Genomic DNA, 25,305 nt, shown 5'->3' on the forward strand with positions numbered 1-25,305 from the left:
ACAGCTCAAAAGTTTATTTGGCATCATAGGCAGCAATAAACCCCCATCACAGCTCAATCAAATTTAGTCAGTAAGAGTAAGAGTAGTAGAGGAACTGCTCAATTTAGTCAGCAAGACAGCAGCCAGCAAGACAGTAGTAGTAGAGTTCAGTAGTAGCAGTGTTAGTAGAGTTTAGTAGAAGATTGAGTAGAGTATTAGGATGGTCTACACATGGAATGTTTTGATAGTTCGACCGTGATAAATCATTATGGTTTAGGGTTTGTATCCAAACACAAACTCGGGCAAAAGTTGGACTTCTTCCTTATCTATATGTGAATATTTAAAAACTGCAAGAGTTGTGTTTTTAAAAGGCTCGTGAAGCTGTAATCAAACAACTAAAAAGAAATACAGAACACTTTGAATAGAATAGGGAAAAAACAGTGCAAGAATTCAGAAGACAAACCTACACAAAATGATAAAAGGAAGAAGTATATATATAGTCATAGAAGATGCTAAATATGTCATAAAAGGAAGATGTATATACACATATCCAGAACTGGCTTAGCCATATGTTGTAACAGAGGGAGTAGCAGAGATTTGCCAATATGCATATAAAGATGTAAATATGTCTAAATTGTGGATATGCAACAGAGCAAGTAGAGTAAGCCAATATTACTGGAGCAGATAGTTACATCTGTGTACCTGAATTTTTTGTGGTTCGTGTTTCACAGAGTAATCCACAATTTTATGATGCCATAAAATCTTTGAAAATAGATGCATGGTCAAAACTTCTCTCGTTGGTACTTTCAACTGAAAAATGTGATGTCTATGGATCTTGAATCACATTGTAGGCTTGTAAACCGCCCCACAAGAACCACAAAACCCATATAGCTAGTTGCAAAAAGACCAGCATCTTTCATCGCCAAAGAAAACACACCAACTCCCAAGCTAACATAGCCTTGATCAACATGGGGGAACAACATACACTAGGCAGTAGCTAACATACAAACACTCTAGGATATTAAATGCATTGTAGCCAAAAAAAAGAAAAAACAGAATTCCAGAACAAATATGCTGATGCAAACATGCATGAACAGTGGTGGAAATTAAGTATACCAGATCTGCCTTTCCTCGCTATTAAGACAGATTTAGTTCAACAAATTAGCATATGTATCTTAAATCACCAACATAATGAATTCAAATCCATCAATCAGATAAGATAACAACAATCTGCACAAACCTGGTAACTAAAGTTCCCATCACAGCAAAATATTGAAAAAATCATCACAGGCAGCATATAGGCAGTGGCATTGCTCAGATTACTATTGAATGCCATTCATCACAGGCAGCAGTTCGAATTCATCACAGGCATTGCTCAGAAATGGACACAGAAGGGAGAAATCACATACAGTTTCAAACCTCGGAGATGGAGCCAGGGAAGAAAGGAGCGAGCACGGTGCTAGGGTTCCGGTGCGCGGACGGAGGCGGCGGCCCTTGGCATCGGTGTGGTCGACCAAGGTCAGCGAGGGCGACGGCGGCGGCCCTCGGTGTCGGTGGCCGGAGCTATGGCTCCGGGCTCCGAGGATGGGGCCCGGCATGTGGACGGTGACCGGGGAGGAGGACAGGGGCGTGGGGCGCGTGCGGTGGCCGCAGAGGAGCTCAGTGGCCGGCGCTAGGGTTCCAGGGATGGGGCCCAGCGTGGAGGAGCTCGGCGGCCAGAGCAAGGGTTCCGGGGAGAGGAGGACGGGGGCGGGGCACGAGCACGGGGGAGGAGGACGACGGCGGGGGTCACCGTGGAGGAGCTCGGCGGCGGGCATGGGGGAGGAGGATGGGCGCGAAAGACTTAGAAAATTTGGGCACGGGCACGGGCACATATATAGCCACGGATTAACCACAGCGGGCAATATAATCCGCCCACCGCGGTAAATGTTTACTGCAGCAGGCACCTTAGACTGCCCGCCGCGATTAATCTATTAACCGCGGCGGACGCTGTTACGTGCCCGCCATGGTTAATATTTTTGCATTTGCTCATTCAATCTAACACTGATATTTATTATCAATCTAAAACTTATTTTTGCATTTTGCATTTACTGTGTAGTAGTAGTAGTAGAGTAGTGCTGTGTAGTAGTAGAGTACATGTGAGTAGTAGAGAGTAGTATTAGTACAATAGATAGTAGTAGTAGGTTGAGTAGTACTAGTAGAGTAGTATTGTATAGTAGTAGTAGTAGATTCAGTAGTACTAGTAGAGTAGTATGGTTCCATGATATTAATAATAAGTTACAAAACTTGTCTTAAATAGATCGAGCTATATTATTACATATATGTCTCTGGGATACATATATCATTTTGGTGCAGGTGCTTTCACCGTCCTCTTCTCACCGTCGGGGCAGGGCCCACGGCATCATCCTGGACTTGTTGAATCGGTCCTCGATGGCCTTGATCTTCTTTGGATGATCGGTAAAAAGCTCGAGCTCTGCGTAGTTGTTGTATTGTTTAGGACTCTGCACCCCATCAGCTCCCACAATCCGCTACTTTCCGGACACAACCACATGCCTTTTTGGGTCCTCTGCATATATATAGTAGGCCACTTGCGCGACGTTGGTTGCTAGTACCCACGGGTCATCTTTGTAGCCGATACTTTTGAGGTCCACGGTGGTTAGCCCATAACTGTCCATTGCAACCGCATTCGGTTTGACCCACTGGCAACGGAAGACGGTTATGTGTAGGTTTTGGCCATAGTCAAGTTCCCATATTTCTTCGACTTGCCCATAGTATTGCCTCCTCTGGCCCGTGGACTCTTCTTCACCCTTGTATCGAACACCAGTAGTTATGTGCCAAGCTCTTCTTGTCCTTGTCTTTCATGTGGAACCTGTAGCCCTGGACGTCATACCCTTGCCATGTGGTGATTTGGCTGGATGGGCCTAACACAAGCCTCTTAACGGTCTCCGTATCTTCATCAGGGCATCCTTCAAGGGGTATGTGTTGCTCTTTGAGCCACTCTATGAAATTGCTCTTATGATGGTTCTGGACCCATGCCTCCAGTGCGCTGTCCGTCATTAGCGGTGTGGATCTCTTCTAGGTGCTTTTCAATGTATTTCTCCATGCTCACTAACTGATGAAGGATGTTGTAATGAGCTTCTTGCACCGTTCGGTTTGCCACATCGGTGCGTACTTTTCAGCCTATGCACCCCATCCCTGAGGTTTTGCCTTCGTGGTGATGGACAGGCAGCCCAATCACCCTCCCATCTCTTATGTACCTCATACACCAGTTCACAGCCTCCTCCGTTGTGTATGCCTTGATCATAGAGCCCTCTGGGTAAGCGTGGTTATGAACATATCTATTGAGGGTGGACATGAACCGCTCGTACGTCCACATCTGGTGTAGGTACATGGGGCCCAGTTGATGGATCTAATCGACCATATGCATCATTAGGTGTGGCATAATATCAAAGTAAGATGGTGGAAAGCACATCTCGAGCTGGCAAAGGGTCTCCGCGATGAACTCCTTCAGGGCAGGCAGCTCAGCCTTATCAATGACCTTCTGGGTGATGCGGTTAAAGAAGTATGGCATCCATGTGATGACCATCTTCACGTACTCTAGATGGACAGCCCTAATCTCAATTGGTAGGAACACCATCAGCATGATGTGGCAGTCGTGTGAGTTGTAGCCGGTCATTATGAGGTCTTTCATGGAGACCAGGCTCTTGATGTTGGAAGAGAAACCAGTTGGCACCTTGATACCCCTAAGCAACTTAAGAAAAGCCATCCTCTTGTCTTGCATTAGGTTGTAGGCCGCACCCGGGATATCGACTTTACCATTCTGAGGCGGTCCCGGGTGAAGGTCCGGCCTGATGCCCAATTGACAAGATCCGTCCGTGACTTGATACCATCCTTTGTCTTGCCCTTGATGTCCAGCAGGACACCGATCGTGCTTTCGAAGACATTTTTCTCTAGGTGCATGCAATCGATGGCATGGGGTGTATTCAGTGTTTTCCAATACGACAGGTACTTGAAGAAAATTGACTTCTTCTTGAAAGGAACGGCGGCGGGGACTTCCTCCGTCTGGTCCCACTTTGGCTTCCTTGTCTGCTTGGTCCCCTCTTTAGGCGGCTTCTTCTTCTTTCCAAACTCCACCTGATCCATGTCCTTGACCATCTCATACACCTTTGTCCCCCAACTAGTCTGCGTCGGTTGATCACGCTGCGGCTCGTCCTGATTGTCAAAGTATTTGTTCATAATACTTCTTCTATACCTATGATTTTTGGCGAGGAACCGTCTATGCCTCGTGTACACCATCTTATTGGATCCCTTAAGGTAAGTGTAGCTGGTCCCGTCGATGCAAATTACGCAGCCGGTCTTCCCTTTGATCTGCCTCGACAGTGAGAAGAGATTGGGGTAATCAGTGATGGTGACAAACATGATTGCTTTTAGTGTGAACTTCTCCTTGAGGGATGCATCCACCATCTAGACCCCAACATCAAATAGTATCTTCATTTCCTCCATGAATGGATCTAGGAACACATCTATATCATTGCCGGGCTGCTTCGGTCCGGAGATAAGCATGGTCAGCATAAGGTACCTACGCTTCTGACATAGATGGGGAGGTAGGTTGTACATGGTGAGCACGATGGGCCAAGTGCTGTGCGAGTTGCTAAGCTCACCAAATGGGTTCATCCTGTTGGTACTCAGCGCGAACCTAACATGCCTGGGCTCCTTGCCAAACTCCGGGTAGGCCTCGTCGAAATCCTTCCACTACTTGCCATCAGATGGGTGCCGTAGCTTGCCATCGTCTTTTAGGCGGTCAGCTGATGCATGCCAGGACATGAGCTTGGCATCGTTCGGGTTCCCAAATATTGCACACAGGCGATCGGTCATGGGCAGGTACCACACCGACAATGCTGGACTTTTCCTGTGCGTGTAACCCTCTTCTTCATCGTCCTGCTGAGCCGAGATATGTTTGGCCGCACTGCTCTTCTTTGCCCCCTTCTTGTTCTTCTTCCGACCACCCCGTAAGCCTCCCTCATCTTCTGCATCCACGCGACAACCAGCATTTTTCTTGTACCGACTAAAGCCGCAGTGCGGACAACTCGTCAAATTCTCATACACATTGCCCCAATACAGGATGCAGTGGTTAGGGCATGCATCAAACTTTCTAAGCTTCATCACCACTGGCCGGATTAGCTTCTTGGCCCGATAAGTATTAGCGGGCACCTTGTTAGCCGTTGGGTACGTGGTGGCAAGGTAGCTTAACAACTCATTGAAGCTAGTGTCAGACCAACCATGACGAGCCTTCAACATCAACATATGGAGGTTAAAATAGAGCGCCGTGCACTCCTTCGGACAATCGCCGCCGTCCTTATAGAGAGGATCAACTGCCGCCTGCTTCAACTCTCTAAAATTCTCCAACCACTTTGGGCAACCCAACACAATGTCGTCTTCATCAAAGTGTTTGACTAGATCTTCAACAAGCTGCACATCCTCGGGTTGGCTCACAGTATCCTGACCATCCCCACCGTCGCCGGCTTCGTCGGCCATGTCTTGCATTAGATCATCCACCATGATGTAATCATGACAACTGTTGTCACTATCGGCTGGCACAGCTGCTACTAAAGATGATGAGGAGCCGGGTGCTCCTAAAGGATCTTTATTCACCGGTGGTGCTGTTGTCGTCGGAGTCGAAGAGCTCACTCCAGATGCACCGCCACTCGCACCAACTCTTTCGCCGTGAAATGTCCAGACTGTGTAGCCCTCGACGAAACCATACATGATCAAATGAGTTTGCACCTCGCTGTCTCGATGGGCTTTCAGGTTCTTGCAATGAGAACATGGACATATGGTTGTCATCCACTTCAGTCTCTCACAGTGAGCTTTACCAGCAGCAATAAACTTCCTTAATTCAAAGAGGTACCGCGGATCATTCACTCTATTGATCCGGTACATCCATTCTGACCTATCCATCATACCTGCGAACATTATCCATCACAATCAACATTAAATAAAGAAGAATTAGGAGAAATTGATGATTTTTACATCCAAAATCATGAAAAAGAGAGGAAATGATGATGTGAAAGATGAAGCATGCATCTATGATGAATCTAAAGTTAAAGAAATACATGACATCATTTTTTCCATTAAAATTGATCTAAGAGAGAACTCTAGGTGATGGAAATAGAGAGAGAGGATGGAAGGAGAGAGGGAGAACCTTTATGAACCTCTTATGATGTCCTCCTCCCTCAAATCCAAGCCCTTCAACTCAAATCAAAAGTTTCCTCAAATTTTAGGGCAAAGCCTCCCCCATGAGTTTGAGAGAGGAAGACCCGTGGAGAAGATGAAGGGGTGGTGCTGTGTATTTGTACAGGCTTTACGACGGTGGGCAAGATAAAGCGTCTGCCTCAGTAAATCAACTCTTTACCGTGACGGGCAGTTTAAAGAGCCAGCCACGATAAATAACGATTTCCTGCGGCGGGCAAGTTAGGTGGCCCGTCGCGGTAAACCCTTTTCCCACAGCGGGCGCCTCGGTGGCTGGCCTCGCTGGCCGGCCACCGGTTAACCGTGGCGGGCAAAAGAGGTGCCCGCCACGGAGCCCATTTTGGCCACGCTGCGCAAATTGATTCCTGTAGTAGTGCAAAACTCCTTGATCATTTCCCTTGAATATCTCCATGAAAATCATCCTTGAATTATCCCCAAACCATTTTGCATCAAATCTCCTTGAAATTCAAACTTGAATCCAATTCAAATAAGGTCTAGTTTATTTCTAGGAAAAAGAAAAGGACTCCATAAAAGGAAAGGGATCCATGGGCTCAATCTCTCCCTCTCCTCCTCTCTGCCCCGCGAAGCCGCCTGCCTCCTCTCCCGCATGGGCCAGCCTAGCCGCTCGGCCCATCTACAGTGCAAGACTGCTTCTGCACCCCTCTCGCACTTGCTGACACTACGGTCCGTGCAGTCAGCATCGTCGTCTACCAGACGACGACTGGCGACGTGGACCCCACAGAACCTTCATGACCCTATCCTCTCCACCACGCGACAACACCTGGCGAGCCGACCATTGTCGCCGCCATGGCTGTGCCTGGTTCCCGCTCCTCCCTTGGCCAAGTTTGGATAAGCACGGTCGGTAGCAGTTGCCAGCTCATCGCCTAGGAGTACTTGAGCACGTGCGCGCGGGAGAAAAATCTGAGGCATGGCTGAAAATATCCACCGCCGGTGAACCGACCTCGCCGGCCTATAAATAGACCCGGCCGGCGAGCCCCTGCTTCAACCAATACCACAGAAAGCTCCGCCTAGGTCTAGGACACGCCATCTCCCCCTTAGTTCCTCTCCTCCCCTCTCCTTCCGAGCCCTAGGCCGATTTCCCCCAACCCGGTCGCTGAGTTCGCCATGGGATCCGAGCTCCAAGCTCCAAGCTTTCCCTCCATAATCCACCGTAGGGCAATAGGGTTAGACAACAAGCTCTTAGGCCCCTCCTATACCTCCTCCGTTGACTGTTAGCCCCTCTGCTCCTCTATGTCACCCTACCACCATAAGCCGCCCATCACCGAGCCGCCATGGTTGCTGCCCATCGTCAGCAAGGCATGGCAGAGCATGGCATTGCCTCTACATTCTCACGCTAGTGTCAACAAAGCGTAGCACACGACATTGCATGCTCGAACGCCTCACGTGGGCGGGAACACCACTCTGCGCCGCCGTAGCTACTCCGGCGAGCCACCACTGTCACCAAGAGCTCCTTCAGATACTGCGTGCTGGCCTCCGAGACCTCGGCAACTAGTTGGAGATGAGCCCCGGCCACTAACGCCACTAGCATGACCTACTCCGGCGATCCCGAGTGCTCTGCCCTATTTCCATTGCCGTGCCGAGCGTCACCGTCGACGTCATCCTCCGTTTCCCCTCCTTCCTCTGTCATGCGGGCCCAAGCCAAAATGGCGTCCACGCCATAGAACGTGGAGGATGGAAGGTGGCCCACTCGTCAGCCATACACGACGTCGACATGAGGACCCCACACGGCAGCCGCACTGCCTTCTCCTCCCTTTCACCTTCTCCTGAGTGGACACAGTTCATGTGAACCAGAGAGAGAGGAAGCGAGTCCATGGCACAGTAAAGTCCAAGCGCACTTCACAGTACCCGCTCGAGCCCTACCAGCTCGGACCCTGCGCGTCAACCTCTGGAGCAGAGAGAAAATGCTAGGTACACCCGAGCGTTGCACACAGAGAGGTGAAAAACACATTTCCTTGCATAGAAAAATTCCCAGAAAATTTTTAAATAAACTAGGTACACCTAAGAACCTACCCAAGCATTTCCACCCCATTTCCATCATCCAAATTTCCAGAAATATTCCCCAAAGTATGTTCCAATTATCTTTTCCCTATTAAACCTTTGAAAATCCATATCTCTTCCATTCTAAATCCAAATCCCTTGATTCTTCCACCAAAAATCTTCTAAAATCAAGCTCTACCTACTCATATCCTTCACCCTACTATTTGGTGCCCATTTAAATTTTAGTTTGTATGCTTTTCATTTATTTTTATAAATATATGCGCTAACCCGTAGCATTACTCACCTACTAACCCAACTTAGCATTGTATGATCGAGTATGTCTACATACTATGGCATGTACTTGAGTACTCGAACATACATACACTCTTCCACATAAAATACTACTACTAATAATAAGATATATACATACGTAGATATACATGTACATATAGTATACATATACACCTGGGTATACGCCTATGTATGGCTAACCCCTACATCTCACTTTTTCCACCTCAAATTAATCCTAGGCATATACATATACATGTGCGTATATGCCACTAACCCTAGCCATAACCTACATCATTCTAACCCTACACCTGCGAGTAACCTACACCCCCTATATGTGTATATAAATGTATATACATGTACCTAACTACCCAAGCTCCTCTCACATATAATAATACGTATATATGAACCCACTTAGTTGGTACCACCAAACAACCTTCGTGGAGCTGTAGAAGTCGGTCAGGTCATCTATGACGACTTGGTCAGGCTTTCTCTTTCAGGTTCACATAATAATGAAACATAATAATGTGGTTTGGTTTTCCATTAGGAGACCGCACCCTTCCAACCTAACCTACAAAAGCCACATCTTGTTGGATGAGACCTCTTCATCCAACTCTTACCTCAAATTGACATAATAATGATAACTTAGATATAAAAACCTATCAACCAAATAAGGCCAACCCATCTAGGACCGACCACGTTGAATGATTGTGACTGCTTGTATGTGCTACTTGAAATGCTCTTTGTTTGCCAACGTTAGACAATGTAGATAGAGGAAGATGGGATCCAGAAGTACAAGACCTAGGAGCAAGAAGTATGGGAATCAAAGTCTTGGAGTAAGGGTATACTCGCCACCGAGCGGAGGTAAGTCCTAACACCCACCTACCCTATCCCCTCTACATAACCCACCATCTCTAAAACCATTTCCCTTCCTATCTCTCCACCATCACCGCAATTCACCATCTCCACCATACAACCTACTCCCTCCCACTTTCCATTAATTACCTAATAAACACAATTTATATTATCATTATTAATGTTGCTAAGTGGATCACTGTTGTGAGCATATACGATATATGAATACTTGAGGAATAATATGAGCTTTATGACACGGACTAAGAACATGAATTGTGATGATAATTGAACTGGTAAACTAAAACCTATTTCCGATGGGAGCGAGTGGGGGTATTTCCATGGGGTGTGGATTACCTTTGGCAAGTTCGCCTAGTGAGGGTTCCTGTTGGGAGATACTCGCTTCGGTGATATAAGGACCGGTTCATTTTCCATCTCGCCTAGCCAGATATCTCGTACAACCACATGTCTATATGGGTAGACTTGATCCCACACCCCGTTAGATAGAAGTATAATTTCTACTAGGAAGCCGGTGTTGGTAGTGGAATATTAGGAGAAGACCCGATTGCTGAGTGGTCTTCCATGGTCCGGTTGGCGTGGTTGCTAAGTGATGTTCCACGTTAAGCCCCTTGATTGGCCATGTTTGAGCCCCCTTTTATTGACCGGATGATGTGGTATCATCTGAAGTTTTTCAACCCCTGAGAAGCCGTGGTAGAATTATATGGACATCTAAGATCGCGCACTTTCGGATACATGGTCTCATTAGGCCTATTTCTGCCATCGCGCATGGTTAGAAAATGTGCGTATCGTGTGGGGAAATTTGTACAACCTCTGCAGAGTGTATTGAATCTATTCGAATAGCCACGTCCTTGGAATGGGCAATCGCTGGGATGAGATCACAAATGATTAGATGCTTTTATATAAAGAAAATGTGATAATCTGGTAAGTTGGAATCTATTAATCTGGTAAGATGTAACCTATAAACCCTGGGAACTGGCGAGAAGGATTAATACTCTCCCAGGGCCCAACCATCTTTTTAATATGACTTTATTCCTAACATTACTATCCATCATATCCAACATATATCCCTCCACCACCTTAAACCACCACCACATGTAGCCTCCGCCATCCGCCTAACCTCCACCCCAAGTTAGGGCTTGCTGAGTACTTTATGTACTCAATCTACTCCATTCTATGTTTTTAGGAAGTAAGCTACATGAGTATATACGAGGATGGAATCATTCAAGCTACGCAAGGGAAATGACAATAGAAGTGTACACAAAGACGGGGCCGCACAACTACACCAAAGGAACTACGCTAGGATCGAGATATAGGATAAGTCTAGGGTTTACGTCCGCACTCCAAGTTGCCTGTAGGAATGGAGCCACGACGATTTAGGACCGCTGTGTAAAAACTCATATATATATATATGTATATATATATATATGTATATGTATATGTATATATGTATATGTATATATATATATATATATATATATATATATATATATATATATATATATATATGTATGTATGTATGTATCAAGGCCTATGGCCCAGCTATGTAAATATGAACTTTGTAATGTTTTTTTCCGCTAGCAATAAAAGTATAATTTTTTTATATCAATCTTGTTCGAATTGTGCGTTTCAGCTACTGATCCAGGGACTGATACATAATGCACAAAGGACCCTAAAATAGGGCCCGACAGAGATTGACATGAGAAAGATAGTTTTAACTGCACAGGGTAGCCCTTTGATATCCCATTTGTGGTTTTTCTTTAGGGTGTGGTGCAGTGGTGCCTATGTGTGTCAAGTGGGGAAAGAGTCCATTGCCATGTATAAACTCTTTTCCTACCTTAATTAAAAGGTAGAGCTCCTGCCACTTTTCCATTGCAGATGCGATTGCAATCAAGCTTGAATATTTTCACGCCAATGCCAGAGTGGCTCCTGACAATGGTGTGAATTTCACGGCAGAAGTTGACGCAGCACGCACTTGGCTTCAAGCCAATCATATCTTCATCGAAGATGAGATTTGGACGACCTCTCCAGGAACGTAGAAAGGCATGAGACACGCAAGTAGCACGAGCAGCTTCACGCATTGGCATTAGGCAATGTATATAGCCCAAGATATCCTGCAAGCACAAAACACAGGATAAAGTCTATATATAAATTTATAAAAGATCTGCTCTACTTTTATAAATTTGATTTCAGGAACCAGTTGCAGGACCAAAAGGTTTCGAATAACGCTGGCACCTAGCTAGCACAGTGCCAACAATAATTTGTGCAGTTAGGCCAACAATAAGATGATATGTATTGTGCTCGGAATATAAGCCTCCCATCATCAGTATGTTAGGCCAACATACCTCTGGAAGTTCTGGGATCGAACGTCTCGTTACTTTGGCAGCCTGATAATCGCCATCTTGTTGACATGGTGAGCCCTTTCTTCTTTTATTGCGTTAAAAAAAGAGCCCTTTCTTTTAGTAGGCTCTGAAGAATCCATCTGCAGTTCGACAAGCACAGTGACGAGTTGTTATCATTAGAAGGAAAAAACGAGCTGTTATCCATATGTGGTCAAAACAGCTTACGGCTACAATTTCGCATGGCAATTTTGCATGCCCTTGAAGCACATGTAGGTTGTAATTTTGTGCATACACATTGTGCTCGTTTATACATTGGGTATAGCTCTAGAAAAGATCAAATGGACTCGAAGCTCAGTGATCTCAACCGTTCCTTATTGGTTATTGCTGAGAAGCTTTTGCTCAGCCATATTCCGTCTCTGTTGGGTTTAGATTTGAACTTTGTAACAATCTTTCAGGTAAACAACTTTAGATTAGAATTTGTCAGCTATAAAGCTGCAAATCACATCAAGTTAATTTCATATAAAGATAGTTTCATTTGACATAATATGAGAAAGGTATAATTTATTTCCTTAAAAGTCACCCGTCGATGAGCTAATTATCACAAGAAGAAGGAATTGTACGCTTAAACTATATGTTTTTTTCTTAAAAAAATTTGCGCCATATGATTTGCCAAAAACATATTTTCACCATTTCAACAAGTAAAATATCGTATTGTTGCCCTTCGGTTGGAGAAAATATGGTTTGGCGTTGGATATTATTTTGTGCATTCGAAAAAAGCTATTTGTCTTCAAAAAAATCAAGAAAAACTATTTGTCCTCAAAATCTTCAAATTTCTGCAGAAATGGAGAATTCTTTTGAGGGAACAAGCATGATGCCGAGTTCTTGGATGAAAAGCTCAAAGTTATGAAGACTTGGCTGAATGACTTCTGGCGTCGAAGGGTATGGAAGTGGAAGGCGTTATCTGGTTTTGGATTTCGTTATCTGGTGGCTATAGGTTTCTTTCTTGTTGTTTCAGTGAGATGGGTTGACAGTTTTGTTTGTCAATGCTGTAAGACCTTAATGCTTTCTATAAAAGCTGGGTTTTCCTCTGGAACGAACTGATAATGGATTAGTTGGTTAGGTTTCTTATGGTGGAACCTGCCCACCCGGGTTCAAGTCCTCGACTTGGCACGAGTGCTCGTATTTTCCTGGTTTTATTCCAGGATTTACCGGCGCTATATTTTCAGTGGTAGGCGACGTCCCACTCGACAGTGAGGCGCGTGTGGTGACTTCGTGAATCTTGAGATCTACCGGCTCAGTCCTTCAGAGGTGCTCATAGGGATATGGTTTGTCTATGTGTGTTTATAGGGTTGAGTGTGCGTGCGTGTTGTGGGCGTCTACATTATACTATATAATTCTAAAAAAACTATTTATACATTAGTTAATCCTACGATTATTTTTGTATAAAAACAAATAAAAATCGAGATTTCTCAAGCAGAACTGAAAGCATGTCCGTAATGGGCCAAGCCCAAGAGCCTGCTCACACGGCCAGCCTCGTTGCCTGGCATGAGCCGCCCCCACAGCCCTGGAGTGCCACCGACTTGGCGGGCCCACTAAGGCGTCTTGGCGCGCCGAGAGCCCCACACGCCAGAGCCCTGCCTCCCTCCCTCTCTCCCAATTCTCCGGCCGCCCGCCTGCCTCTCCGCCGGCGGCGAGGTGTGATGCCACGAAGGCGGCGGAGGCGCCGCCCATTTGATGCGCCCACGGCCGCCTCCTCTCGGCGCGCTGTCCAACAATCACCTCCTCCGCATTCGCCGCTGCCTGCCACCCGTTTGGCTTAATGCCGCCCCCGCTCAGGACCCGTCCCCGTCGCAGGCACCGCCACCCGCTGCCTCCTCCTCCTCCTCCTCACCCGCGTCGCTCTCATCCCTCATACGCTCCTGCACGTCCCAGCGCGCCCGTCGCCCCGGCGAGCAGGCGCACGCGCGCGCCGTCGCGCTCGGCCTCGGCGCGCACCCCTCGGTGCTCCCCAGGCTCGCCACCTTCTACATCGCGCTGGGCGACCTCCCCGCCACGCGAGCCGCCGTCGAGCGGGCGGCCGGAACGGCGCGGGCGTTCCCGTGGAACCTGCTCATCTGGGGGTATGCGGACCGTGGGCTTTGGTACGACGTGGTCCTCGCGTACCGCAGGATGCTGGCGCTGGGCGTGGCCGCCGACAGGTTCACGTACCCGTCGGTTCTGCGCGCTTGCGGCGAGCTACGGGATGCCTCCGTTGGCCGGGACATTGAGCAGCGCGTTCGGTCGTGGGGATATGGTCTGGACATGTATGTCTGGAACGCTATGGTGGGGATGTATGCCAAGTGCGGGGAGATGGAGGACGCACGCAGGGTGTTTGATGGAATGCCTGCGCGTGATGTTGTCTGCTGGAACGCCATGGTGTCTGGGTACGCGTTGGCTGGTATGTGGGGCGAGGCGTTTGACCTGCTGCAGTGGGTTCCTGGGGCGAACATTGTCACCTGGAATGCGGTTGCGGCAGGAAATTTGAAGGCGGGGAACGACGGCGAGGTGATGAGGTTGGTGTCGCAGATGAGTTGCCGTGGTCCGGGGCTGGATTCTGTGACTATTGTAATTGGCCTCAGGGCATGTGCTAGGAGTGGGTATCTGAGGATTGGCAAGGAGTTGCATGCTGTGTCTATTCGTCTATGCTTTGATAGGCTTGAGCGCGTGGAGAGTTCATTGATCACAATGTACTCCAGATGCCAGATGATGAGCTCTGCATGTTGCCTGTTCAGAACACACTCAACTCAGAGCATAGTAACATGGAATTCATTGCTAGCAGGATTTGCATTCATGGACCAGGTTGAGGAAGCTATTTTTCTTTTCAGAGAGATGATTTATTCCTGTCTTTCCAAATGATGTTACTGTCTTAACTATGCTTTCACTTATTGCACGTTTTGGACACCTCTGTCACGGAAGGGAGATGCACTGCAATAACGTGCTTAGGTCTATTACTTCCCCAACCTTATTTGGGATGTGCGTTTGACATAAACAAGCTGGAATACTTTACTTATCAAAGTGAAACTATTATGAGGTGCTTTCTGCTGTCAAGGTTACAGGTTTTCTTTCATCAAAATCGTCTAGTGTTTATCCATAGAAATATGTTGTTCTGAAGAATGGTCTATGCGTCTCTGTTTCTGTCCAGCTTGACCTGCTGTGAACAAGTGGTATAATATAAGCTCTATGGACACCCATTCATGGAACTGAACTTTGTTGGAGTTTTTATTTTATGGCTCAGTATGTGTGGTGCGAATTTTTTTTATGGCCCATTATGTGTGGTGCGAATCTAAGTGATTGTCGGTGACTGGAATAATTACAATGTTTTGTTTATACATAAGAAAACATCTGTATCTCGGACCTTATCACCCTCGTTTATTCTGAGCATGTATATATCACTGAAGCTCTTTGTTGGTGAAAGTGATATCAAGCTAGGTGGACCATGCAACTATGGTTGCTGTTCTTTTAGCATGCAGCCACTGCAGGCAGCTGGCAATGAGGACAGACAACTCGTAGTCTAGTACAAGTTAGTCGTAATGAGAGGCAACCTGCTTAATCACCACCTGTGTTGATGCTCAATGTTTGGCTTCAACAGAGTGGAACCACAAGCAGAGAGCATATAAATCAATCTCACACCACAAACTCGATCATAGATTATTGTAGCTTGATTAATGGTTCACCAATACAATACAACACAACTGGCATATGTAGATGGATACATATATAGCAAGCAAAGCAATCCCATGAGCGCAGCCATCAAATCGCACAAGACACAGGTGCGGTTTTATTACAAGCATCTGGTCTGATCCCTCACAATTCACAAACGGGCTGGGCTGAGGTAGACACACACAAACACACACTCATTGATCGTTCGGCAAGCTGAAACACAGTCTGTCACCCGCAGACATGTAGGCAGGTGGCTGCTGCCTCACACGGCCAGGCCTGCACGGGACACCGCCGTGCAGGCATCAGGCTCAGGCACCAACAAGCAGGCGCCTGGGCCTGGGCCTGGCCGTCTTTCTTTTTATTTCAAAACCAATGCAAACACACAGAAGAGGCCAATTCGGCTGGCCGGCCGTCATGGCAGGCACGAGCAAACCTGAAGCCCCATACCTCCCTGGCCTTTCACACAACAAACAAACTGATCGATCAACAGGCAGGCAGGATCATCCATCACACGAACAGTAATCCACAGAGACGACCGACGGTAGCTGCAGCAGCAGCAGCAGATGCATGCTTTCTTCCATCACCTGTCGGCAGCAGAGTGAGTGATTGAGAAGCAAATTAAATCAATTCATAAGAGCAAGTAAGCTGTCTTATTATTATTAATTAACTGGGCTAGCTAGCTACAACAAGCCAACGACGACAGATAAATGTACTGATTATTACCTGAGAACGGTGGTTCTGAGCATGCGCCTCTTGTAGTAGCGCGAGTGCACCGGCGCCTCGTACAGGGAAGGGTGGTGCCTGGCCGTCCCACTCCAGCGCGTCCCACACGTCCTTCTCGATCTCCACGGTCGGCCTCCTCTTTCCTGGCTCGTTGAAGGCCGGCAGCCGGCGCAGGCTCCAGCATCCCCTGATCCTGATGGTCTCCAGCGCGGGCGCCAGCATCTCGGCGGCCTTGCATATCTGCTGCAGCGCTGGTAGGTCGTGCAGGTGGATGGTGGTCAGCTTCGGGAACTCGACGCTTGTATGCTGGTACTTCTCGTCAGCATGACCCAGTACGAAGACGTGCCTGAGTTCGCCGCAGTGGACGATGTGGAGGGTCTCCAGGCTGGGGAAGGAGGGGCGCTTGCCCATCGCAAGCCCGAACCGGAGGCTTGGACAGCAGCGCAGGTGCAAGTGCCGCAGGCTTCTGAAGCGATCACCAGAATAATAGTAGATGACACCGTTTGCTCCATACACAACGAGCCATCAGGAGATCCGATACCCAGATGGTCTCCAGCGTACCATTCCCAATCCTCTGCTCCCGGAGGAAAGACGGCGTGCAAGCTGGGGCACCTCTCGACACGGCACCACCTGAGGGAACGCCAATTCCTCTAGGCATAGTATTGCTGCAGGTCGAGACATCATGCACATGCAGGGATTTGGTATAGATCTGTCCATCAATGAAGCCAAATTATCACCAAGATGGATCTGCCTCCACCTCACTCTGCACGCTACGACTTCCGTCACCAATCTCGATATGGCGATCCAATTGTCCCGCTGGGCCTTGCGGGAAGGCCTGCATCGGGGTTGGGCTATTACCAACCTTAGTAAAGATGTCACAATACATGTCTCTAGCAGCTATGTCATAGTGTCGTTGGTCATCAATAGATCCAGTCACCTTCTCCTTGTCTGTTGTTGCTTCAGGTTGAATAGTCTCCGTACATGCATGGCTGAAGAGGCGATGCTGATGTTGAAATAACAATGGGCAACCTTGGAAAGTGCACTATGTAAGGGAGCCAAAATGGACCGAGCATGCCTAGCATCCGCAAAGATTGCGTGCACCTGCAGCTGGAAGGATTTCTGTTGAGCGCAAAGGGACAATGGCTGAGCACATCCAACTCTAGGCCGTGTGTCTATGCAGATCAATTCCAACTGCTTATATGAGCCCCATTTTATTGCACAAAGGTTCTCGCAGCCTAGCAGGAAGAGTCGCTTGAGCCTCGGAACATCCACCACCATAGCTCCAAAGTCAAGTACCTTGATCGCACATCCTGAAAGGTCCAGCTCCTCCAGGTTGGGAAGCCCACGCAAGAACAGATCCTCCAACAATGTGCAGCCTTCTAGAGATATCTTGCAGGCTCTGACATCCTTCTTATTATCTACAGCAGATGGACCCTTTGGACGAGAACTCATTGGAGGTAGCTTGCCGGTTGATGTCCAATGGGACGCTGGTCCATAGCCATCAAAACTGAATGACCTTAGCAAGGAGTTGTGCAGCACAACATTCTCAAGCCCATCGCAACCATCTAGAACAAGTACTTGAAGTTTGCTTGCTTCTGATAGGCTTGTCGGTAGGCTTTTCATGTCACTGTTACCAGACAAATCAAGTATTTCTAGCTGTTTCTTACCCACAAATGAGTTGTTGATGTCCAAGGATGTCGTCTCTTCCTGATGTGTAGGTTTGATTATCCGAAGTCTTTGAAGGTAAGGTAACCTTTTCTCTAATAATTGACCCGTATACTGCCAGCACCTAGCTCCTTCTATATTTAGTTCTGTGATATTAGCCATAAGACTTATCTTTTCCTCAGATAAGATCTCACCCCAGTCTGTGTAACGCAGGTCAAGCACCCATAGGCTTTGCAGAAATGCCCACTTGGTGATACAGTCTCGTCCTTCAGGTTCACTACTTGTATTATTATTCTGATGTGTGCAGTTGCCCAGCCCAAGAAATCTTAATTTATTGCAGTGGAGGAAAGGAGGGGATACAAAACTGAAGGCACAACATGAGAGAACTAGCACACCAAGTTTGTTGCACTGTTTAAACAAGGTATTTGGTAACCTAGGTGCACTCACAGTCTTGTCAAATGATAGGAAGATTGATGATGCCATTGCCAGTATAGTTTGCATGTTGTCATTAAGCATCTTATTCTTTGAGGTGACAGAAATCCAACGGTAAGGCCTCTTTTTATATTTATCAACGCTGCCATCATCTTCATCTTCGTCTTCATCTTCATCTTCGTCTTCATCTTCATCTTCATACTCATCTTCATCTTCATCTTCATCTTCATCTTCATACTCATCTTCATCTTCATCTTCATCTTCATCTTCAATTAGAAGATGAGAAGAGTCTAAATGTTCCGTCATCTTAGCAAACACCATACCAAGCAGGGAATCGTCACCGTTAAAATTTATGTCTGAATCCAGTGTATTGACGATTTCCCTTGTTCTGTCCCCTTTTTGAATGATCCCATCGCATATCCAAAAGTTGGGAGCATGAGCTGCCCAATCCAATCCAAAGGTGTTGCGAGAATTGCAGCGCAGGAAAAATCCATAGCGACAACAATCTATGATCATTGTTAAGTTGATGTCCCTCATAAATGGATAGTTAGCAACTATGTTGGCAGCCTCTTCAAGAAACAGTGCATTAAGCTGTGAGTCTGATAAGTCCTTAAGCACAATCTTGTAAGTCCAAATGAAGAGGCCTGTGTGTCTTAAATTCTCTGCTAGTCTCTGAATGCTATGGCCCCCATGCATAGTCACAAACCTTCTTCCAAATGTCCATATTATCATGCCGACATACTCTAGAATACCAAATTCGGTTAGGGAAACCTCATCAGTACTTCCATTAATGAAAATCATCATAAATCTACTTTCCCTTAGGGTTTGGTCAATCATTACTGAAACTTGTCGTATCACATCCCTAGATCCATGATCCACTCCGTTGAAGTCATCCTCCTCATCTTGCTCCTCAAACATGGCCATGGTCTTCCGGTCAAGTTTCAGCTGCTCTGCAATTTTTCTCTGCATCACCCTTTTACTCTCCCACCTTGAGCAATCAATGTAAATGGTTCTGCCAAAGCATAATTTTGGAGGAGGAGACTTCATAAATGGAATTGCTTGTGCTATGGATCTAAGAACCGCGGTAGCCCCAAAGCCACGCCAACCATCAAAGTAGATTATGTTGTTCTTGAGGTTCCCCTGAATAAGATCCAGTATTTCCTCTCTTGCCGCAACGACATCTCTTGCGTGGATTCTCTGCAACATGGGGACAGCTAGCTAGTTAAGATCCGCTCGGCATTTATTTATATAAGGAATTTGGTAAAGAAAACAAAGTAGCTAGGAAAGTGTGTGTGTGTGTGTGTATGCATATAATTAATTAAAACATGAGAGTAGCTAGGGGGTACCTCCTGTACTGGTGCCATGGTGAAACTCCTCTGCTAGTGTACAAGAGGAACAACCGTATTAATCAGGTAGCATATCTGATCATCGAAAGAAGACCTATCCGATCCCCAACGTGCGGTGCATTTGATTCCCTGTATGCAGAACCTGTCGTCAGTGAGTCGATCAGTGCCAGTAGTAGGGATGAGTAAGAATTAATTAATTTAATATATATATATATTTTTCGAGACTTCGCACGCACGTACGCAGCATCGACGATCTTCCATGGATTTTATTTTATTGAACAATAATTAATGTACATATATATATATATATATATATACACACCGTACCTTCAGTTTCTGCGGAAGAGGAACAAGGGAGATGAAGATGCTTGGACGAGATGAATGAATTGAACGATCCAATGCTTGGACGCTTGACGAAGCAGGGAGATCGATCGATTCGAGAAAAGAAAAGAAAAGAAAAGAAATGGATAACTTTTTTTGAATGCAAAAACAATTTAGTTTCTGCGGAAGAGGAGAGGAGAGGAGAGGAGATGATGATGGAGAGTGAGTTGGTGGATCGAGATCACGGACACACCAACGGAAGAAGCCGATGGAATTAGAATAATGAAGTAGCGAGCCAGCTGTTGCCGTGTACGTCGTTCTGGCGACGCAAGTCCTTTCGAGCCAACAAGCAGGCAACAAAAAGCAAAAGCAAAAGCCAGATCCCTTGCTTGCATTTGCATTGTTCGTTGCAGCATCTGATCTACTATATGCATGGACGCTGCTTTTCTTCTGTGTTGCATTGGGAGGCTGCTTTATTTGTCTTTCCTGCAAAGCTTGGCATGCATATATGAGCTGCTCCCTTTGCTTTTTTTTTTCTTCCCATTCTCATCTCACAAGATACATGCATCGTGGTGCTGATGAAGTGATGATTCTATCAGCCTTTTGCTTCTTTTTTTTGTTTTGTTTTACCCCTCTCCTTTTTAAAAGAAGGGTTAATTAGATTGATGTCATTACGACTTTCGCTAAGGGAGGTACACCACTACAGTTATCTATTTCGAACCATGTCATTACAATTTGTTCTCTATCCAATATATGCCACCAGCCGTGCCTATGCCACACGACGACGGCCTGGTCCCACGGAGCAGCCGCACGCATGTATCCCTTCAATTTGAAACATTGAGCCTGCTTTGATTTGGTAGACTTTAATCATCATTATCATTAATAGCCATCGGATCTCTACTATTTTCTAAAAGAATTACCCGCCTATGCCATTTTGAAAAAATCATAAAATAACTCCCTAAATTTGCGTCTAACTATCAACTTCTGCTATTATGAAAAGAAAATAACACCTAAATTTGTATATACTAGATTACACGCATATGCTTTTATGAAATAAAATACAAAGTAACTCTAAATTTACATATAAATTAGCACCTATGCCATTATGATAGATAAAGCAAATTAGCCCAAAATATGGTTTTAAATTATCCGTATTTTCCATTATTATAAAAGATGAAACAAATTAAAGTAGTGACTTTAATTTCTATCTACGTTACCTACATCCCCGCCATTATTAAAAATAATTTAAAACATCACAAATCAACGTCTGAATACCATCATAAGCTATTAAAAAACAATTTAATAACCATAAAGTATGCTATATGTTTTTCTATATTACATGTTTCTGCAACTATTAAATTTAAAGTAACCTTAAATTCTATGTTCAACCATGTAGACCGAGTAAATTGCATATATTAGAATAAATATTTATTTAGTTTATAAAACATGAAATGCTCTTAACAAACCACGTACCAATAATACTAACATCCACTTTAAAGTGTACTAATATTCCATGATAACAAATTTGTAAGCTTTAACTTTAGATAAGTTTATACATTTTTATTGAAACATTGTGACATATAAATGTTTGTAATTTAATTTAATCACTCTATGTTTTTATAAAATAATACTACTACACGTACATTTCTTTGATAGTTGATTTTTGAAGCCATTGTAGTAACTAAGAGTGTACTCTAGAACATTCTGTATATTAATAAAATACAAAACAAAAAACTAAATAAAAAATATCGTAAGCACTACACTTTCAACTTAACATGTGGATAAAAGAAATTACAACAACTAACAAGACCAAAAGTCAAAGGACAAAATATAGTTTCATGACGTCATAAAGGGGTGCAACAAGAGTTGATATAATTTAAGCTTATATTTTAACTAAACACATATTAAAGACCTACAGTCATGCAATGTAAAAAACAACAATACATATCTTAATATTACTAACTAGAGAAAGTCAACGGACCTCCACATTAATCCTCACAAGATGCATTTGAAAAAAGATAAATTCTGAAAATTTTCATAATAATTAGAAAATTCTGACCATTAATTCGGTTGACTCGAATCATAGCAATTAATCTATTTAGTTTTCCAAAAGAAATTACCCATTGCTTACATTATGAAAAAACATAGATAACCACACATAAATCTAAATGTGAAAATCATTAACCAAGGCGGGCACCGTAAGCCAACCACCTAGGCGGTTGCCGTTAATGGATTAACTGAGGCGGGCAATGTAAGCCAAACGCCTCGGTTAATTGATTATTTTTGGAGGCGGTCGTTATAAGTGTCCGCCTCCGTAAATCGTTTTACGGAGGCGAGCATCTTAAGATGTCTGCCTGGGTTAATGATTGCACCAAAAAATAATTTATAACTTTTTTATATGAACTCGGATGAAGACAAACTTTATAGCAAAATTATAGCTCTTGACGAGATCTACAACTTTGTAGTTGAATTTTTTTTGAACTGAAACTGTTTAGGGTCCCAAAATGTTGTTGTAAGTGCATAGATTTTAAAATTTAAAATTTAAAATTATCAAACAATCTCAGATGTTGACATGATCTATACAAAAGTTATAGTTATCACTAGAATCTACAACTTTATAGTTGAAAAGTTTTTAATTTGAAGATGTTTAGTGTTCCAAATATGTGTTCGAAGGTTATAGATTTTAAAATTTAAAATTTAGAATTCCTAAACGATCTCAAATGTTCACATGGTTAATACCAAAGTTCTAGTGGTCGACCTGATCTACATGTTTGATATTGACAAGTTTTCGATTTGAAGTCAAGTTGAGTCTCAAGTATGTGTTTGAAATTCAAATCTTTTGAGACTCAATTTTTTGAATTTTTTAAACTATCTTTGACGGAGATACATCCTATACCAAAGTTGTAGTACTTGACAAGATTTAAAACTTTTTAGTTAAAAGTTTTTCATTTGAGTTCATTTAGTAGCCAAAATATCCAATATAAAATGATGAAATATTGATATAAAAACATAGCATATTATATATATACGTGAATGAGTGTGTGTTGTGGTGGTAGAGGCGCGGTAGCGTTGAGTGCCAGGTTGTGGTTTTGACTCTCCAAAGTCACATTTTTTAGGTTTTCTAGAGAACATTAACGGAGCCGGGCATCAATTAATGGGAGCCTCCGTTAATCGATTAACCAAGATGGGCATTGCAACCGCCTCCGCCGTGTAATAGTGTAATATAAAGTAATCTTTATAGTTGCCTCTAAATTACCTATCTAAAATAGCACTCAAATCAACGTCAAGATTACTAATATATGCTGATATGGTGTAGAATTAAATAACCATAAATACACTATATGTTTATAAATTACTACCATTGTTAAATTCAAAGTAAATGCAACTATGTATACCAAGTATGCATGCATACATTAATAAACACTATATATGTTTTATAAATGTATAGTTTATCCAAAGATGGATTCGATCAGCGAGGGGAAGCGAGGTGACGAGTGACGAGGGCAAGTCTACTGACTACTATAAGTGGCAAGGTATCACGGCAGCTAGGGAGTGCATAAGTGGTGGAAGTTAATTACTAAGAGTATCTCCAAGAGGCTTTTCTAAATCTCTCTCTAAATCATCATTTAGAAAGTCATTTACATAAAAATCGCTTTCTATATTTTTTCATTCTCCAATAGTTTTTCTATATCTCATGCGCACTCTAGAGAGACATTTTCATCTTCTATTTTTGGCTAACGAAAAATCCAGAATACAAGATGACTATATTTGGATAATTATTTAGAGAAGCCGTTGGAGGGTAGTTTTTCACAAAAATCTCTATTCCTATCATTTAGGAATGATATAGAGAGTCTCTTGGAGATGCTCTAATGATTTGAAATTAAAATTTTCACCGGCACCTGTGCACTCGGCAAGTTCGCCCCTCATTGCCTGAGGCAAATTAATTATGGCCGCCCAACATTATTGATCTAAGGCTGATGGTGCTTTACTTGCCAATTAGAAGAAGGGCGGTTGGAGTTTTATTGCTTGTGACCATGAAGGCTCAGTGGTCGTGGCTGGTGCTGTATCAATAGATGTTGTACATGATGCCCCATGTGCATAGAAGTTGGCTTGTCCGAGAGCTCTAGAGGTAGCCTCAACAAATGGCATGATAAGGATCATCATTGAAACATATTGTTCTTCTCTTGTATGAGCCCTGAAGTCCACAGGTTTTGATCAAGCTCTTGCCGCTGTCTAGTTTAGGGACACTAGATTTTCTATGAGTCTCAATTTCATTTTTACTGATGCGGTATTTGTACCCCATGATTGTAATTGGTGTGCTCATGAGATTGGACACCAGTATCGGTATGGGGACCAAGGTGAGCATATTTAAAAAAAAAAACTCGACCGGTGAGGGAAGAACCGCCCTCACGGCAATGTTATAGGAAGGGACCATATGACCCCGGTCGAGAAAACCCCCGAACCCTGGCACAAACCCTGAAGGGCCGAGTGAACCGGGACAGATCATCAGGCCAGGGCCGACGCAGTCACCAGGCTCGTGTGCACAGCGAGGGGATTTTTTTTGGTGGGTACCGGAAATTCGGCCGGATTGGCCTTTGAACTCCTGGTCGGCAGGCTGAGGCCTTAAGCCTCACCACCTGACCAGCTGAGCCGAAGCTCGCTCCCAGGTGAGCATATTTGGCTTGACCTCCTCCAAAACTTTGTACCAGCACTTGCACTACATGATACTGATGCATCGGTGGTGATTGATTAATAGTCAAAGGAAGTGATTTAAAAAAAAAAGGCAGCCTGTGTTTACATGAAGAATCCATTATTTTGCTTTCCCTTTTCTGGTGTGCCAAATCTGGTGATGTGTAATGACAAGCTAAATGACTTGATATCTCTAATATTGTAATAACATTGTTTATTTTTGTCAGCTTCAAGCTAGAGGACTGCTGAGTTATAGTGTCTGAAAATAAATATAATTTGATTGAAAAATTCTTCTTAAGTCATGTTGGCAATATAATGGCATGGCATGCCACGTATAATATGGAGCCTTCCATCCTTGATCTTCAAAGTTGTAGTGTTGTTTTCTTCAAAGCTCTCTTCCAAGCCGGTGGTGGGAGCCGACGGGAAGACGAAGACAGTGGTGAGGCTCCGCTTAACAAGATTGACATCGAGAGAGATGAGCCTGCCAGCCTCGTATGCGCATGTCCAACGACGTCATCAGCATGCTGGAGGAGCACACCGAGAATTTCCGTGAAGCCACCCGGTCCTGCGATGTACCCTGTACATAGTGGCATCATTCTGAGCAGTTTATCATAAAGACAAGTATGAGATTGAAGGACTAAAACGGCAACCTGAGGGGGAGTGAATGAGAGCCTCAAATTTCTTTCAAAATATTTAGCTGATGT

General features: G+C 44.6%; 1 protein-coding gene and 2 pseudogenes across 1 annotated transcript; 1 reads left to right on the forward strand and 2 right to left on the reverse strand.

Moving 5' to 3' along the window:
- Positions 1–3,952: 3,952 nt before the first annotated feature.
- Positions 3,953–5,514, reverse strand: LOC136499293 (uncharacterized; annotated as a pseudogene).
- Positions 5,515–13,460: 7,946 nt separating this feature from the next.
- On the forward strand, positions 13,461–14,621 carry LOC136499294 (pentatricopeptide repeat-containing protein At1g71490-like). Its single transcript, XM_066495004.1, has one exon. It carries the CDS (start codon positions 13,461–13,463, stop codon positions 14,619–14,621), a length of 1,161 nt encoding a protein of 386 aa, XP_066351101.1.
- Positions 14,622–16,144: 1,523 nt separating this feature from the next.
- On the reverse strand, positions 16,145–20,191 carry LOC136501442 (uncharacterized; annotated as a pseudogene).
- Positions 20,192–25,305: the final 5,114 nt, after the last annotated feature.

The sequence above is a fragment of the Miscanthus floridulus genome, chromosome 13 (genome assembly GCF_019320115.1).
Source record: "Miscanthus floridulus cultivar M001 chromosome 13, ASM1932011v1, whole genome shotgun sequence".
Taxonomy (NCBI): domain Eukaryota; kingdom Viridiplantae; phylum Streptophyta; class Magnoliopsida; order Poales; family Poaceae; genus Miscanthus; species Miscanthus floridulus.